This window comes from Dipodomys ordii, unplaced genomic scaffold (assembly GCF_000151885.1).
Source record: "Dipodomys ordii isolate 6190 unplaced genomic scaffold, Dord_2.0 Scaffold9, whole genome shotgun sequence".
NCBI lineage: Eukaryota > Metazoa > Chordata > Mammalia > Rodentia > Heteromyidae > Dipodomys > Dipodomys ordii.
Genome location: NW_012267225.1, coordinates 15,903,867 through 15,918,652, shown reverse-complemented (window position 1 = coordinate 15,918,652; position 14,786 = coordinate 15,903,867). Strand labels below are relative to the sequence as shown.

Below are 14,786 nucleotides of genomic sequence, written 5' to 3'. Positions count from 1 at the left end.
TGTGTGTGTGTGTGTGTGTGTGTCTCTCTCTCTTTCACACACACACATAAACAGGAAAGGAAAGCAGAATACTAAAAATGAGACATGAGTACTAAGAAATCCAAAGTAGGGACTGATAAATCAATAAACTAATTTAATTCTAAATAAAAATACCACCATTTATTTTCTGGTTATAATATACTGTATGGCACTTGTCATAGTTCAAATATCACATCTGTAGCCAACATTTTGAGTGGTAAGTACAGTCTTATTTAATTCTGAAAATTATACTATGTGTATGAATCAAAATGGTGAACTTTTAGATTGAAATTATCAAGTAAAAAATTTTTTGATGCTTTCAAAAAAATCATTAACTTTTATAAATTGTTTAAACTGGTCTTTCAGTACAATTGTGTTATAGGGTATCAACTCTAAGTAAAGAGCAGAAGGACCAAACAGCAATAGACTCTTCTGAAATGGCATCCGAGCCAGTCAGGAAACAGAAGTCTCAAATAAATGAACTAACCATTAGCTACTAGGTTTGAGTCTTGGATTTTCTGGTAACTTTCATATTACCTTTAAAATACTTCACAATACCTTCAATAAACCTTGTGGTTATGTCCAGAGGGATATAATTTCCCTAGCAGGCCTTGTCACAACACCTTCATTTGTCTTGTCACTTTTTGGTCTGAGTAACAAGTAGAATAAATGCAAAATATATTTGTAAACTAAATGCTTCAGAGGTAACATTCTCACTGTTGACAAAATAATGCTTAGGTAACAGTCTCATCATTGACATAATAATTGCACATTGATATCTATTTCCACAAAGTTGACTAGAGTTGATTGATTTTCATGAAAAGTACTACCTTTTGACATACAGAATTGAATCCAGTTAAGATTTTTTTACAGGTGTCTTGGAGATGTAGAAACCTATTCACCCTATGTAAGAAAATGCCCAAACAAGAATGCCTAAAAGAAGTCAACTTTTGCTTATGAACACAGAGATGTAAGTTTGCTAAGGGCATTAAGGTTTTTAGACTAACCCTTCAATTTTTACATAATGTCCTCTCCTTTTAAAAATTATCTTATTTCACTGAGGGTATACTGCTCTTGTAGTCCATCTCCAGTGGTCAAATCAAATTCAATAATAAATCCCTTGCAATATTATAATAAATAAACTTTACATTGAAAGAAGAGATATAGGGATTTCTTTAATAAAGGTCAAACAAATTTAAAAAATGAACATGATACAATGAATTCAACAGCATATGACCATGCTGGCTATCAGCTATAGTAACATGAATCTTAGCTCTTGTTCCATTCATTCTGGAACAGCATTTTATACACTGATGGATTGAAGGAAAACATCTAACATATCAAATATTTTAAAAGATACCAGATAAAAAAGCTAATATTTTATATTCACTAACAGGTATGGTGAAGCTCCCAAAACAGTTCCTAAAATATGTGAATAAAAAGCTAAAGGTGTCTATAGTTCCATGAGAATATACCTAATTTACAACCCATCCTTGTCTAGTTATGAACCAGAAAACAATAGAATAGACAGAAATCTGGCCTTAAGGCTTAGCCTTGCTAAATACAGACTGAAAAGGGACTACCTTGATGCTCAGTCCAAATCCTCCCACTGTCTGTCTTCTGATCGTCACCGTTCTTTCCTGAAAAACAGGATTTTTAAGAGTGGTTAATGTTTCTAGTTTTGTGTACATTTTCATCCTCTGGGTTGGGCTTTTTTTCTTGAAAAAGAAGAAAAAAAGAACCTGAAAAAATTTGGTAGCAGGGAGGATTCAAATCTTACAATTAATGAAATATTTTATACTTTTAAAATTAAAGTTCAGTCACTTTTCTGTCAAAATAAAAACAATTACTTAGTTATTAAATTTCTAAACTGAAAAACCTAGTCCATATCACGTGTGTTTTGGACATACTATAGAATCATAAGTTTTCTATTTCCTATATCCTTTCATTATCATGTTGTATATTCTAATCTAAGAAATGGCAAGCTGTTGGTAACATAGCAGTAAGCCAAGGTCATTGGAAAGCATGCATTAGGACTATCTTTGTCTCTATCCTCAAAGCCATCATGTTTGTGACTTGAGGTCTGAACTACACACTGCCAATCTCAGCACAGGAGAGATTCACACTAGGTCTCCATTGATACTGGGACTGAGCCAGTTCAAAAATCATTAATTTTGGAAATGAATGAATATGCACCTAAGAAATAATCATTAAAACATTATCAAGTTTCAAAATCAAATTCTTTCTCCTTCCACAATGGAAACAATAATTCAGCCATTAGTTTATGAATCTAACATCAAAAAAAATCTCACAGATAATGGGCACAAAGTCATATATGGACATTTGTCACATATCCTGTAATATTCAATTAGAAAACTCAGTGTTACTGTGCTTTAAAGCATCTTGATGTAATTCATTCTCCATAGAATTGCAGAAGGGGTAAACACTGTGCCTATTGCCTGCTCCATTTACATTCATCTCCTTGACTGCAAACAACCATTGATGTAACCCTTGTCTTCCCTATCTTCAGTGCAGGGATTATCACATTCTCCATTTCTCCACATATGCCTAAATTGTTTAGCTATGTTATCACTTTCCAAACATAAATACCATTCTCTTTCTTGGGAATGAGTTCTTTTTTTCAGTCCTTATTCTATAAGGACTATGCAGACTAAGTATTTACAAGCAAGGAATAGATGATTTGAATTATGTATGCATCTGATAGTTCTTCTGAAATAGCTTAAGACAGGTAAAAACTCATAATTTTGACAATGTCTCAAGGTTCCTTTTGTTTTGAAGCCAAATATAGTTTTTTGTTTACAAAAAGCAAAACAAGCTGGGCACCAGTGGCTCACATCTGTAAACCTAGCTACGAAGGAAGCTGAGATCTGAGGATTGTAGTTCAAAGCCAGCATGGGCAGGGCATGAAACTCTTATCTCCAATAAAACACCAGAAAATCGGAAGTGGCGCTGTGTTTCAAGTAGTAGAGTGCTAACCCTGAGCTGAAGAGCTGAGGCACAGCGCCCAAGCTGAGTTCAAGAACCACAACTCACAAGAAAAAAAGCAAAATAATGTTTGCAGACAGCATTGCCATGCTGTAAATTATGTAGTATTAGGTATTATTTATGATGAACTACAAAGTAAATCTTTTGGTGGAGATTAAGGTATATTCAATGAAAATTGTGAGTATAAATATGTAACATCCAGTAATACAAATTATCTTTATAATATGCTGAGTAATTATAATAGTTTTTAAAGAATGTATCAAGCCATTATAATTTTTATTAGTACAATATGTTTGTGTATGTGTTATAACTTATGCAATGCATGTTTTAAAACAACTACTTAGAGACTTGAGGCAGGAAGATCAGAATTTTAAGGCCCACACAAGTAGTTAGAGATATTTTCTCTCAAAAGCAAGTACAAACTTAAAACTGACATGTGAAGGTGAAATCCCTTTGTACAACTAAGGATAATAAAAAGTTAAAAAAACTATAAATAGGTAAATGAATAAATAATATATTATATAACATCAGCTTCCAAAAAATATACCAATAACTGAATAAAAGAGCTAGAAATATTGGTCAAGTGGTAAAGCATTTACATGAAGTCCAGTGTTGAATCAGCACCACATACATACACACACACACATGCACACACACACACACACACACACACACACAAAAGAGTTGCTATTGCAATTATATACAACTATACAATTGCAATATATATTATATAATTGTAATATTATGTATAATGCAAATATAACTGCATGAACCAGTACAGAAAAGAAACTGAATGTATCTTTTACATGTACAAATTCCAGCTCAAAAAAAACTGTACAATTATTTTTAATTCCATTTTATTGGGCAGGATAACAGCACGCTCTTAAAGTTAGATAACTTTGTTGGGCACCAGCATCTTGCTTCTTTAATTTTTGCCACTTGGAAGTCTAAGATCCCAAGTTTGGAGTCAGATTAGATATAGAAAAGTTTTTGAGGTCCTGTCTTCAAAATAACCAGAAAGAATCTGGGCTATAGATATGGCTCATGTGGTAGCACCAGCTAAACAAAGACACACATGCCAAATAAGGTTGAGTTCAAACCCAAGTACTAGAAAAATAAATATGTAAAAGCAAAACCAAAAACAAAACCCTTAACTTTGATTATCTCTCATTAAAAGATTTAATAATTGAAATATATATATATATATATATACACACACACACACACACACATAGAGAGAGAGAGAAAAAAAAGAGAGACAGAGGCAGAGAGAGACAGAGAAATTGAAATCACAAAACTACCAATGATGTAAATCTCTACAATTTAACATGTTTGGCAAAACTCACAGGCCTTGTGAGTCCATTTCCAAAGTTGCAGAACATGACAAAATATTTCCCAGAAGCTACTTTAAGTCTTAATATTTGAAAAGGACATCACGAGATAGTAGAAATTTAATGATATTAAGACAAACACACCCTGTCCTTCTAGACAAGGATTCCTATGTAATAATGACTTAGATGTCTAATATGTTACCACCTCCCTCTTAAATATGTACAGCACTGAGTCATTTAAATCCTGAAAAGTTCAGGTAAGGACAGGTTATTAAATACTGACACCAACTGTTTTGCAAACTTGCCAATCAAGCCAAAGTTCTTGGATGTCAAGAACTATTTCCTTAATCCTTTCCTGTAAGGATTAAATATTCCACTGCCTAAATTGTTGGGAATAAAAGAGGACAGAAACTCATTTCAGCTGTCCTAACCTAAAAATGGGCATCAAAGAAAAACAGGCAAACTCCTATACCTAGATTTCCTAGGAATCTTGCATCACCATGTTGAGCAGGGAGAGCAATGTGGCCAGTAGCCTTTATCCAGGAGCCCAGGGCTGTCCACTGATAGCAACAGGGAGCACCATGGCTGTCAAAGCTCTGCAGAATGCCTTCCTCATTCCCAGTAGGCTGCCTTCCCAGCTTCAGTGTGGAATATTTAGAACAGATTCCTAATCAAATAGAAAACTGCTGACACAGACAGGAGCTCTGAAAGTCAGCAGAAAACTGAGGAAACCTTAGAAACAGCTTCTAAGTGAACTTCATCTAATGTCCAGCAAACACACACACACACACACACACACACACACACTACTCCCATACACATATGCACATGCACACACACACACATTGTATATTTCCATACCCCTTCACAATACACCTCTTATACATAATTACAAACCTAACCTCCCATAATCATGTATACACATACACAGATGCATACCCTCTACTCCAATGCACACATACACACAATTGCACAACGCCACACCCCATACCTTGTCACATATGCACATCCTAACACACATTTACAAACCTACACTCGCATATATCCACATCAAAACACATACCTGCATACTCACCCACACATATTTATCTGCCAATAACCCCATACCCTCATAACCACATGCACATACACATACCAACATACCCACATGCCTTCATATTTGTGCTCACACACATACACTGACAATAAAAACCCATCCTGCCCATATCATACACACACCCCTTAAAAGTGCCCATGACCCGCCCCTGCACCTAAGCACACAGACCACACATATGTACACAAGCATACATATGCTTAACACCTTTTGACCTAGAAGAGACTACATTACCTAATTACTTGTGTTTTAAAAAGCTAACAATTGAATTGATCACACATTAGGAAGTATAAATGGGAAACTTGCAGCTGGGTGTCTGGCTGGACTCCCAGTTTGAGTTAGTATTAATCCATTATCTCCTTCCACCTCTCCACATCTAAGCCTGTCTTCCCAATCCCAAAAATTCAGAGCAAGAAACAAGCACCATTAATTAAGTTGATAACTGCTCCCTCATAAAGCAGAGTACCAGAACTGAACTAGAAAGTTCACATTAGTCCCTGAATATCCTATTGCCTGGCAACCAAGCATTATCCTTTGGGAAAACAAGATATTGTCTGCTGTTTTATGTTTGTGTTTTTATTTCTTTTGTTCCTGAGGCTTGAATGAATTCTGTGCCTGGGTGCTACCCTCATGGTTTTGTGCTTAAGGCTAGAGCTCTACCATTTAAGCCACAGCTTTACTTCTGTTTTGTTTTCTTTTTGTTTGTTTATGTGCTTGCTTTAAGTTAATTGGAAATAAGATAGTCCTGCCCAGACTGATTTCGAACTGTGATCCTCAAATTTCAGTCCCCTGATTAGCTAGGATTGCAGGTGTGAGCTACTGGCTCCTGACTTGTTATTCTACTATTTTATTATATAGTTTATAGTAAAGATACTGTACATAGTGGTTACAGTTCCATGAGTAAGGTAATGAGTCCATTTCCTATCAAGCATTGTTATCTCCTCCTTTGTTTTTCCCCTACATCCCTTCCTTCCTCACCTTCCTAACTCCTTCCTCACCCCCAAAAGTTGTAAAATTCATTTTCAACATAGTGTCTTGTACATCTCATGTTATAATGGGTAAACCTGTATACTTATTTCAGCATTTTGTTATTTTCCTTCCCCTCCCCAAATTAGAAAAACATAAACAAGATTCAGGGCACCAGAATCAAACACAGTGACAACATGGGTTAGGCGAAGAACATACGAAAAAATAAAAAAAAATCACTTATACATTATAGATACATTAAAAACAACAGCAAGAAAGATAAAACCTCTTGTGTCCCTATCTTGGGGTTCATTTTGCTTAGCATCATTTTATATAGTCATAGGTACAGAGCTTTTGACTTGTCCTAGACATATACTAGCTATTTCTGCTTGTACTAGACATATACTAGCTATTGAAAATAAGAGAAACCATGAGACCTGTTCCTTTGGGCCTGGCTGATTTCACTTAATATAATTATTTTCCAAGTGTTATTCTAGTTAAAACAGAAAATTCAGATTGGTGCTTGTATCCACTAACATATAAATTAACTTTGTAAATATTCCCAATCCTTAAAATATGCTGAAGATTAATCAGACATTAAAAGACTTGTGCATTGACAAATTCAGCCTCAATTCAATAAAACTTGTTTTCAAGACTTGGTGATTTGTAGAAAAAGAATATTTTCATGCTTGCTCTTTGGGATATTTCTTGAACCATATATATTTGAACACACACATGTGCAGACATATCATATAAACTATATGGGGATTAAGTTCATTCATTTTACCCCCAAATAACATCATATATCTTAGGTACAGAAATTTGCAAAATATTGATTTAAAAGGTTGGGAATAACTAAAGACAACATGGAAGCTAGATGTTTATCTATTAGAAAATCGATCGCTGTGTGCTAGTGACTCAAGCTTGTAATCCTAGCTGCTCAGGAGTCTGATACTTGAATATCATGATTTGTAGCAAAAAGACTGTGAAACTCATACCAAATGAACCAACAAAAAGCCTCAGTGGATATGTGACTCAACTGGTAGAGTTCCAGCCTTGAGTAAAAACAGCAAGAGGCCTTGAGTTCAAGACCTAGTTTTGACATTAAAAAAATAGAAAACTATACTGATTTTGTGTAAAAATAGAAATAAAACATATAGGAAAAGAGGGAATATCATTTGCATTTTTGATAATTAAGGAAGAATGGATAAACTTGGAAAACTAATCACATAAGATGATAGTTCCTAATTATTGGAAACCTCTTACATGTACTCATAAACTATTCACAGCACTTGTGATTGCCTACAAAGCTCATTTATATTTTATATTAAAATATTTATAGAGATTATTTATAAGTTTTTGCACTATAGGTTTTTGAAAGGAAGGGATAATGTGTGCTGGTAAAATAACTAAGTATTTAGCACAGAGCCTAAGTTAAAGTTAAATATTCATATGTTAAATGAAAAAAGGGATACAAATGTTTCTGTGACAACAATTGGACCAAGTCTTACTGTAAGATAAAAACCTTTCACACTTCAGTATTTACTCATAGGATTGGAATTGTGAATTTATTGATTAAATTCATAGGTGCTCAACTAAGACATACTGCAATAGGTAAATGGATGTTAAATACTGTAGAACTGCTACACAATGAAATATTATTCATCAAGTAAAAGAAATGAGCTTTGGAACTGCTAAGGCATCCAGATGAAGCCAAGTGTACCAATGTGGATCAATGAATTGTAGCAAATGATAAGAACAAGGGTTCTACTGTCCTAGGACCTGTGTACAAATACAGGGAGGAATGTATTTCCTCCTCACTTTTACTGTGAACCTAAAACTGCTCTAGAATATGGTCTTTTAAAAGTCATAGCAAAAGCTCAAATTACACGTTGCCAAGAAAAAGAAGACATTGGAAAAGCCATGTGCATCTGTAAAGATCTACATTTTGGCAAGAAAAATCTGTGGACACAGGATTAAAACCCCCTATGGAGTCAAAGGGCTTGGGAAAAAGTTGAATAGGTAAAGTACAAAGGATTTTTAGGGCAAGAAAATTATTCTTTGTAATATCACAGTAGCAGTATAGAACAAAGTTGTCAAAAATTATGAAGCTTTACAGTGTGGGGTGTGTGCGTGTGTGTGTGCGTGTGTGTGTGTGTGTGTGTGTGTGTGTGTGTGTGTGTGCCACTCCTGAGGCTTTAACTCAGGTCCCTTTCATGTTTTGCCCAAAGCTAGTACTCTACCTCTGGAGCCATGGCTCCACTTTAAGCATTTTGGTGGTTAACTGAAGATAAGAGTCTTATAGACTTTACTGCCATGACTGGCTTCACGCTATGATCCTCATATCTCAGCCTACTGAGTACATAGCATTACAGTTGTGAGCCATAAGCACCAGGCCAAAACCCATAAAGATTCAAAGTATAAAGAATAAACTTTAAAGTATACTAATTTCAAAAGTTTTGTTTAGGAACTTGGGTAATAGTAATAAGTAAGGTCTGAAGTCTGACACAAAATCTATTCATATTACAAATATATGTTTCACCCTGAATGAAACTCCAGCACATGCACTTTAGGCTAGTCCGTAAAGTGAACTCACCTGAGAACATGTGTTAACAATTCCAGTATCGCTGTGTGTGTACTAAAATTAGACATTCACAAGAATGGACAGTGACTAGGGGAAGCTAGGTTTACATTGATAGAGTTGGAATTTCTAAATGCTAGAAGGATATACAAGTAATGGATGATAGTTATAGACAATGAACCTCTTTGTTTTGCTTAATGTAAATACAGTTGTTTACATCTACAAATAAGTGTAGGTGTGTGAATATGAGCAGGCTAGCTGAGTGTAGTTGCTCACACCTGTAATCTTAGCTGTTCTCATGGCTGAGAACTGAGGATCAAAGCCATTCCACACTGGAAAGCCAATGAGACTTATCTCCAACTAACTACCAAAAAAGTCTGAAGTAGAGTTGTGTTTCAATTGGTAGAAGACTAGTCTTGACCAAAGAAGCTCAGAAATAGTTCCCAGGACCTGAGTTCAAGTTTCAGGACTCACACCAAAAAAACAAAAAAACCCATAAACAAAAACCTGATTGCTTAAACATGGAAAATAGATGGTTTAAATATCTTTTGATTCATTTGGCCAGAGGTCTGTCAGGAAAGGGTTACTGAGCAGCTAATTCACTCTATTTTCCAAGCCATCTCCCCTCTTGGGCTTTCACACTGCAGGGCATTATCTTTCTGTCTTATTCACTCAGGGTCCGACTACATAACTTGGGAAAGTCCTTCTGCAAAGTGACCCTTGAATCAGCCAAACCTAACCAGGTAGCTTGTCTCACCTTTTCCATTCTTCCCATGAAAACCAAAATAAAGGCTGTTGGCCACATTTCCCTCCCTATTAGTGCATGGTAAACTTTCATAGTGATGCTTCTTTGGAGTAGCTTTATGTGGTGTACTCTCTTCTCCCCAGTGAATGCTGAGGAACTAATCTGCAAAGCTCTTTCTTACTCTTGTGTCTGGTGCCCATACCTTGACCAACATAATGTGATAAAAACACACGAGAGACAGCAAATTAACATACCTGGCATTAGACTTTTCTCTCAATAGAGTGAACCAGAGCACTTTGAGAAAATAGTTGATAATAGGACTGGAACAAGAAATGTATAAGATGTTTGATAGTGAGAAAGCATCTTGTCAGGAATTAAGGCAAGTACCCCCAAAAACCCAAACACCCCACAAAAATGAGTACATTGAAGAGCCACAAAAGTCAACTGAAAAAAAAGCCTCTGTCAATCAGTGCTACTACATATGCAAAACATAGTAAAGAAAAATTAAATTACTAATTTAAAATCCCAGCTATAAATTACAAGTCATTACTGATACAGCTGATTGTACAAATAAGGAAATGACATTGAATGGACAAGTCTTCCCTGCAGAAGAATTCCAACTAATTAAGTAGGCTTCAGTTTTCACAGAAGTGAAGTATAACTTCCTATTCCTTAGCAGCAGGTCTTGAGCAGTGAGTTCCTCCCAGAGAAAACAATTTGCAAAAGGCAGGCTAGGGAAGAATAACTTCACAGTGGAAATATTTAACAAAGCAGCTGAACCAGGTGCTCCAACATTAGCAGTCACACTGGCTGAGCAAGTACACTTCAGGAGTATGAGAAGAATAAACTAAACATCTATCTCTGTGATCAGACTCCATGTAGCACAGAACTTCCATCTTAAAACCAGAAAAATTTCAACAGAGAAATGTTCTTAAAATATCAGACTAACTTTCCTCAAAGCTACTGAGGTCAGCCAGGATGCTGATAGTTGTGATCTTAGCTTTTCAGGAGGCAGTAAAGTCTGTGATACTCTTATCTCCAATTAACCACCATCACCACCATCATCAAAAATAATAAAATCTAGAAAAGGAACTGTGTCTCAAGTGGTAGTATACTAGCCAGCATAAAATCTTAAGTCAGACCAGGCCAGACCCTGATTTCTAAGCCCTAGAACCAACTTACACAGACACACACAGACACTACCACCACCTAGACTACCACTACCAGTAAACAATGAATTATTGAGGTCATCAAAACCAGAGAAGTTTTGGAAATTATCACAGCTAAACATTGCTTTATTATAATTACTTTGTAAGTCGGAATTCAATACTCACACAATTATAATTTTGAATATTCTTCACCTGAGCCACTGAGGATAACACAATTACATTCCAAATTTATATAATTCATAGCATTGTCTGATGTTCACTAACACATTTATATTTTCTCCCAGTTTTCTTTATATGTCCTGTAAAATCTTTTCCCTAAACTGACAGATCTGTAAATTTTTTCAATAAATTTAACACTTTACAGTAGTTTCACTCATAAGATTGAACAGTATTTCTTTCTTTTTAAATCTATGTAGTATCTTATTTCAGTCCCAATTAATTGAGCTCTACAAATGCTACATAGTTGTAAAGTTCTGTTTCCTGACTTCTTGTTTGCATTTTTGTCTTAATTGGCTCCTTCCTCTCATTTGGTAGTGACATTCATTGTTCATTTATGTACAGTACTAAAATAACAGGAGAAGCTATGTATACATGGTCAGACTTTAATTGGTGCACCCTACAGTTTCGACTGAATGGGTTGAGGAACTCCAAAATATTAACTATCTATAGGGATTTACTGCAAGGATTGTTTCCTCACTTCACACTCACTCACACTACATTCCCAGAGCCTCAGATTAACTTCACCCCCCAAAACTAGAACTCTAAAAAGCACTCCCGAAGCATAATGACTTTCTATGAGGTTTGGTAACTAGGAAAGGAGAACCTATGGTCTGTAAGAGGAGATTCTGTTGTCTAAAACCTTAGGCAGGTTTTCAGGAGTAGAACCGCCAGGATCCTGTAGACTGTTAATGGTCTGAGCTGATATCCTCATTTTTCCTGAATTTAGGGAAAAATATCCAATCATTTAGTATTGCATGAATAATTAAGGCAGATGTTTTTCTGTGCTCTATAGTGTGTGTGTGTGTGTGTGTGTGTGTGTGTGTGTGTGTGTGCATGTGTGTGAGTATGTGTGTGGTGTGTGTGCACATGCGGGTACTGAGTATATAGCAGCAGGAGCTCAAGGCTCTTGCTACCCCATCTTTGCTCAAAGCTGACATTCTAGCACTTAATATATGCTTCCAGATAAGAATCGCAAGGATTTGTCTTTCAATTTGGGAACTTCAGATCTCAACCTCCTGAGTAGCTTGAGAAAGTCTCTATTATTAGATTTCTGATAAAATTTTGTACTTTATTATGAGTTAATTTCATTGGCTGTTTTAAGGATATGATAAGGACACCCGCACAGCCATATTTATTTCTGCACTATTCACTTTAGCCAAGATATAGAAACAGCCCAAATGCCCTGATCTATATGAGTGGATCCCCAAAATGTGGTGCCTATCTACAATGGAATTTACATAGCCATTAGAAAGAATTTACATAGCTATTAATAGCATATATTACATATAATATATAATATAGCAAATATTATAGCATAAAAAGAATAAAATACCATTTCCAGGGAACTGGATGGAACTAGAACAAATCATGTTAAGTGCAATAAACCAAGCTCAGAGAGACAAATGTCACATGCTCTCTCTGATATGTGGAAATTAGGTCTAAAATGCACTAGAATATAATAAATACTAGATACACACAGTAATTGCTAGAAAGAATTCTCTTAGGAGAGGAACACAAAGGGGCAAAGCTTATAGTTACTCACAATTATATATGTATTGAAATGAACTCCAAGATATGGAAAGAAGATATCCTTTTTATATTTTTTAATTTTTATTTTGATGATTCTGTCTTCTTTTCTTCATATATGGTGTATTTATATGTATAACTGTGGGAGGATGGGAGGAAGACATAGAAATTGATGGCAAAAGGGTGAAAAGGTGCAGTAGTGGAGCTCACTGAACAGTGATTAAAGTGAACCATACAACTTGAGAGTGGAGGTGGGAAGGAGGGACTAGGAGAGATTGAGGGAACAGACGACACTGTATAAAAGAGTTCATATAATTGTAATCCCTCTGTATGTGACCTCGATAATAACAATAAATTAATTATAAAAACATTCAAAAAACAAAATTATATTGTAAAATAAAGCATCCTTGCTTTTGTAGATGAAACCCCATTTGTTATTACTTTATATCCTGTTGAATTCTGTTTTTGCATATTTCATTAAATTTTCAGTATCTACATTCTTGAATATTTTGAGCTGTACTTTCCACATTTGCACTGTTTTTGTCTTGTTTTATAATCAAAATAATATAGGTTTGAAAAGGTGCAAGGTAATATCTGCTTTTTGTCTCAATGTTCTGGAAAAACTTCTATAAAATTTTAAATTTTTTAAATGTTTTCATGAATTTCAGTTAAGCTACCTAGGCTTGGAGATTTCTTTGGAAATTCTTTCATTAAAAATTCAGTTTCTTTGCTGGGCACTTGTGGCTAATGCCTATAATCCTATCTCCACAGAAGCCTGAAATCTAGGAGATTGTGGTTTGAAGCCAGCTTTGGCAGAAAAGTCCATGAAATTCCACTGCCAATTTACCAAGAAAATGTAGCACAGGAGATGTAGTTCAAGTGACAGAGCATCATCTGAGCAAGCAAGCCGAGTTATTATAAGCCCGGAGGTCAAGTTCCCCAAACTGGCAATTCAAAAATCAAGCAAGTTAGTTCCCATTGGTAAACTGAATTATGTGAGGAATGAGTACATTTCAGCCAATTTGTTAAATGTATATAGTATTGTTTAAAATATTTCATTTGTTGTTTTAATGTAATTTTATTCTTATTATAAAGGGATTGTGGAGAGGAGTTACTACTGTTGCATAATGCAGATAATGAGTGTATTTCCTTTTGGATAATGCCCCATATTCTTTAATTTTCCCCAAAATAAACTACACTACAGTAAACACATAGCGTCTACTGAGTACCATGCCTGAATTTGTTCATCCCAGGGCATATAGTGACAGGCCTTGTTTTATTTCTAATAGGAGAAATTATTCCATCAATCTCTTTTAGTTTTCAATCTTGCTGTTGTCTCAATTTTCTAATCTTTTCAAACAACCATATTTTTGCTACAATGACATCTACCTCTTTTCTATTTTTATTTAGTTGACTTCTGATTTAACCATTACTATTTTATTGAATATTTTTGTTTTCCTTATGTTTTTTCTAGGTATTTTGAGTGAAATTTTATTTATCTGAGCAGCTGGTTCTTCTTAACCAACTTTGTCAAGTATGCTTCTTTCTCAACCTACATTATTACCTGCATCTCACAACTTTTGTGTGTACTTGTCATTTTCATTGAGTATAGTGCACATAGAGATTTAATGCCAGCTCTCATTCTACAAGTAGATAAATCTTAAAGATATAAATCTCATGTAGTTTATGGACAAAAGTGAATGTTACATGTATATGATCAAAATAATAATGTGAGATTGCTGGGGGTATATATGAGCTAGTAATGCTTAGCAAGCACAAAACCCTTAGTGCAAACTTTAGTACTATCCTCCCAAATAATAATGGTGATGTGATTTAAATCTAAAATAATCTCTACCCAGACACTGGTGGCTCACGCCTCTAATCCTACCTAGTCAGGAAGGTGAAATATGAGTAATTTAGTTCAAAGCCATCCCAGGCAGGAAAGTCTGTGAGGCTCTAACCTCAAATTAACCAGCAAACTTCCAGTATCAAAGCTATGTCTGAAGCAGTTAAGTCTAGAGTGGAACAGTTAAGGCAGAGTGTCCAGGCCCTAAGTTCAAGCTCTAGAATCAGCACACACACACACACACACACACACACACACACACACACACACACACACACACACACA

The 14,786-nt window shown here is 35.3% G+C and overlaps 1 protein-coding gene across 1 annotated transcript in view; it reads right to left on the bottom strand.

Moving 5' to 3' along the window:
- The window catches only part of Sntg1 (syntrophin, gamma 1), an 852,919-nt gene that overhangs the window by 293,346 nt on the left and 544,787 nt on the right, over positions 1-14,786 (bottom strand). The window contains exon 5 of the mRNA XM_013009280.1: positions 1,602-1,658. Coding sequence (XP_012864734.1) covers positions 1,602-1,658 — 57 coding nt within the window. The remainder of the gene's footprint in view (positions 1-1,601; positions 1,659-14,786) is intronic.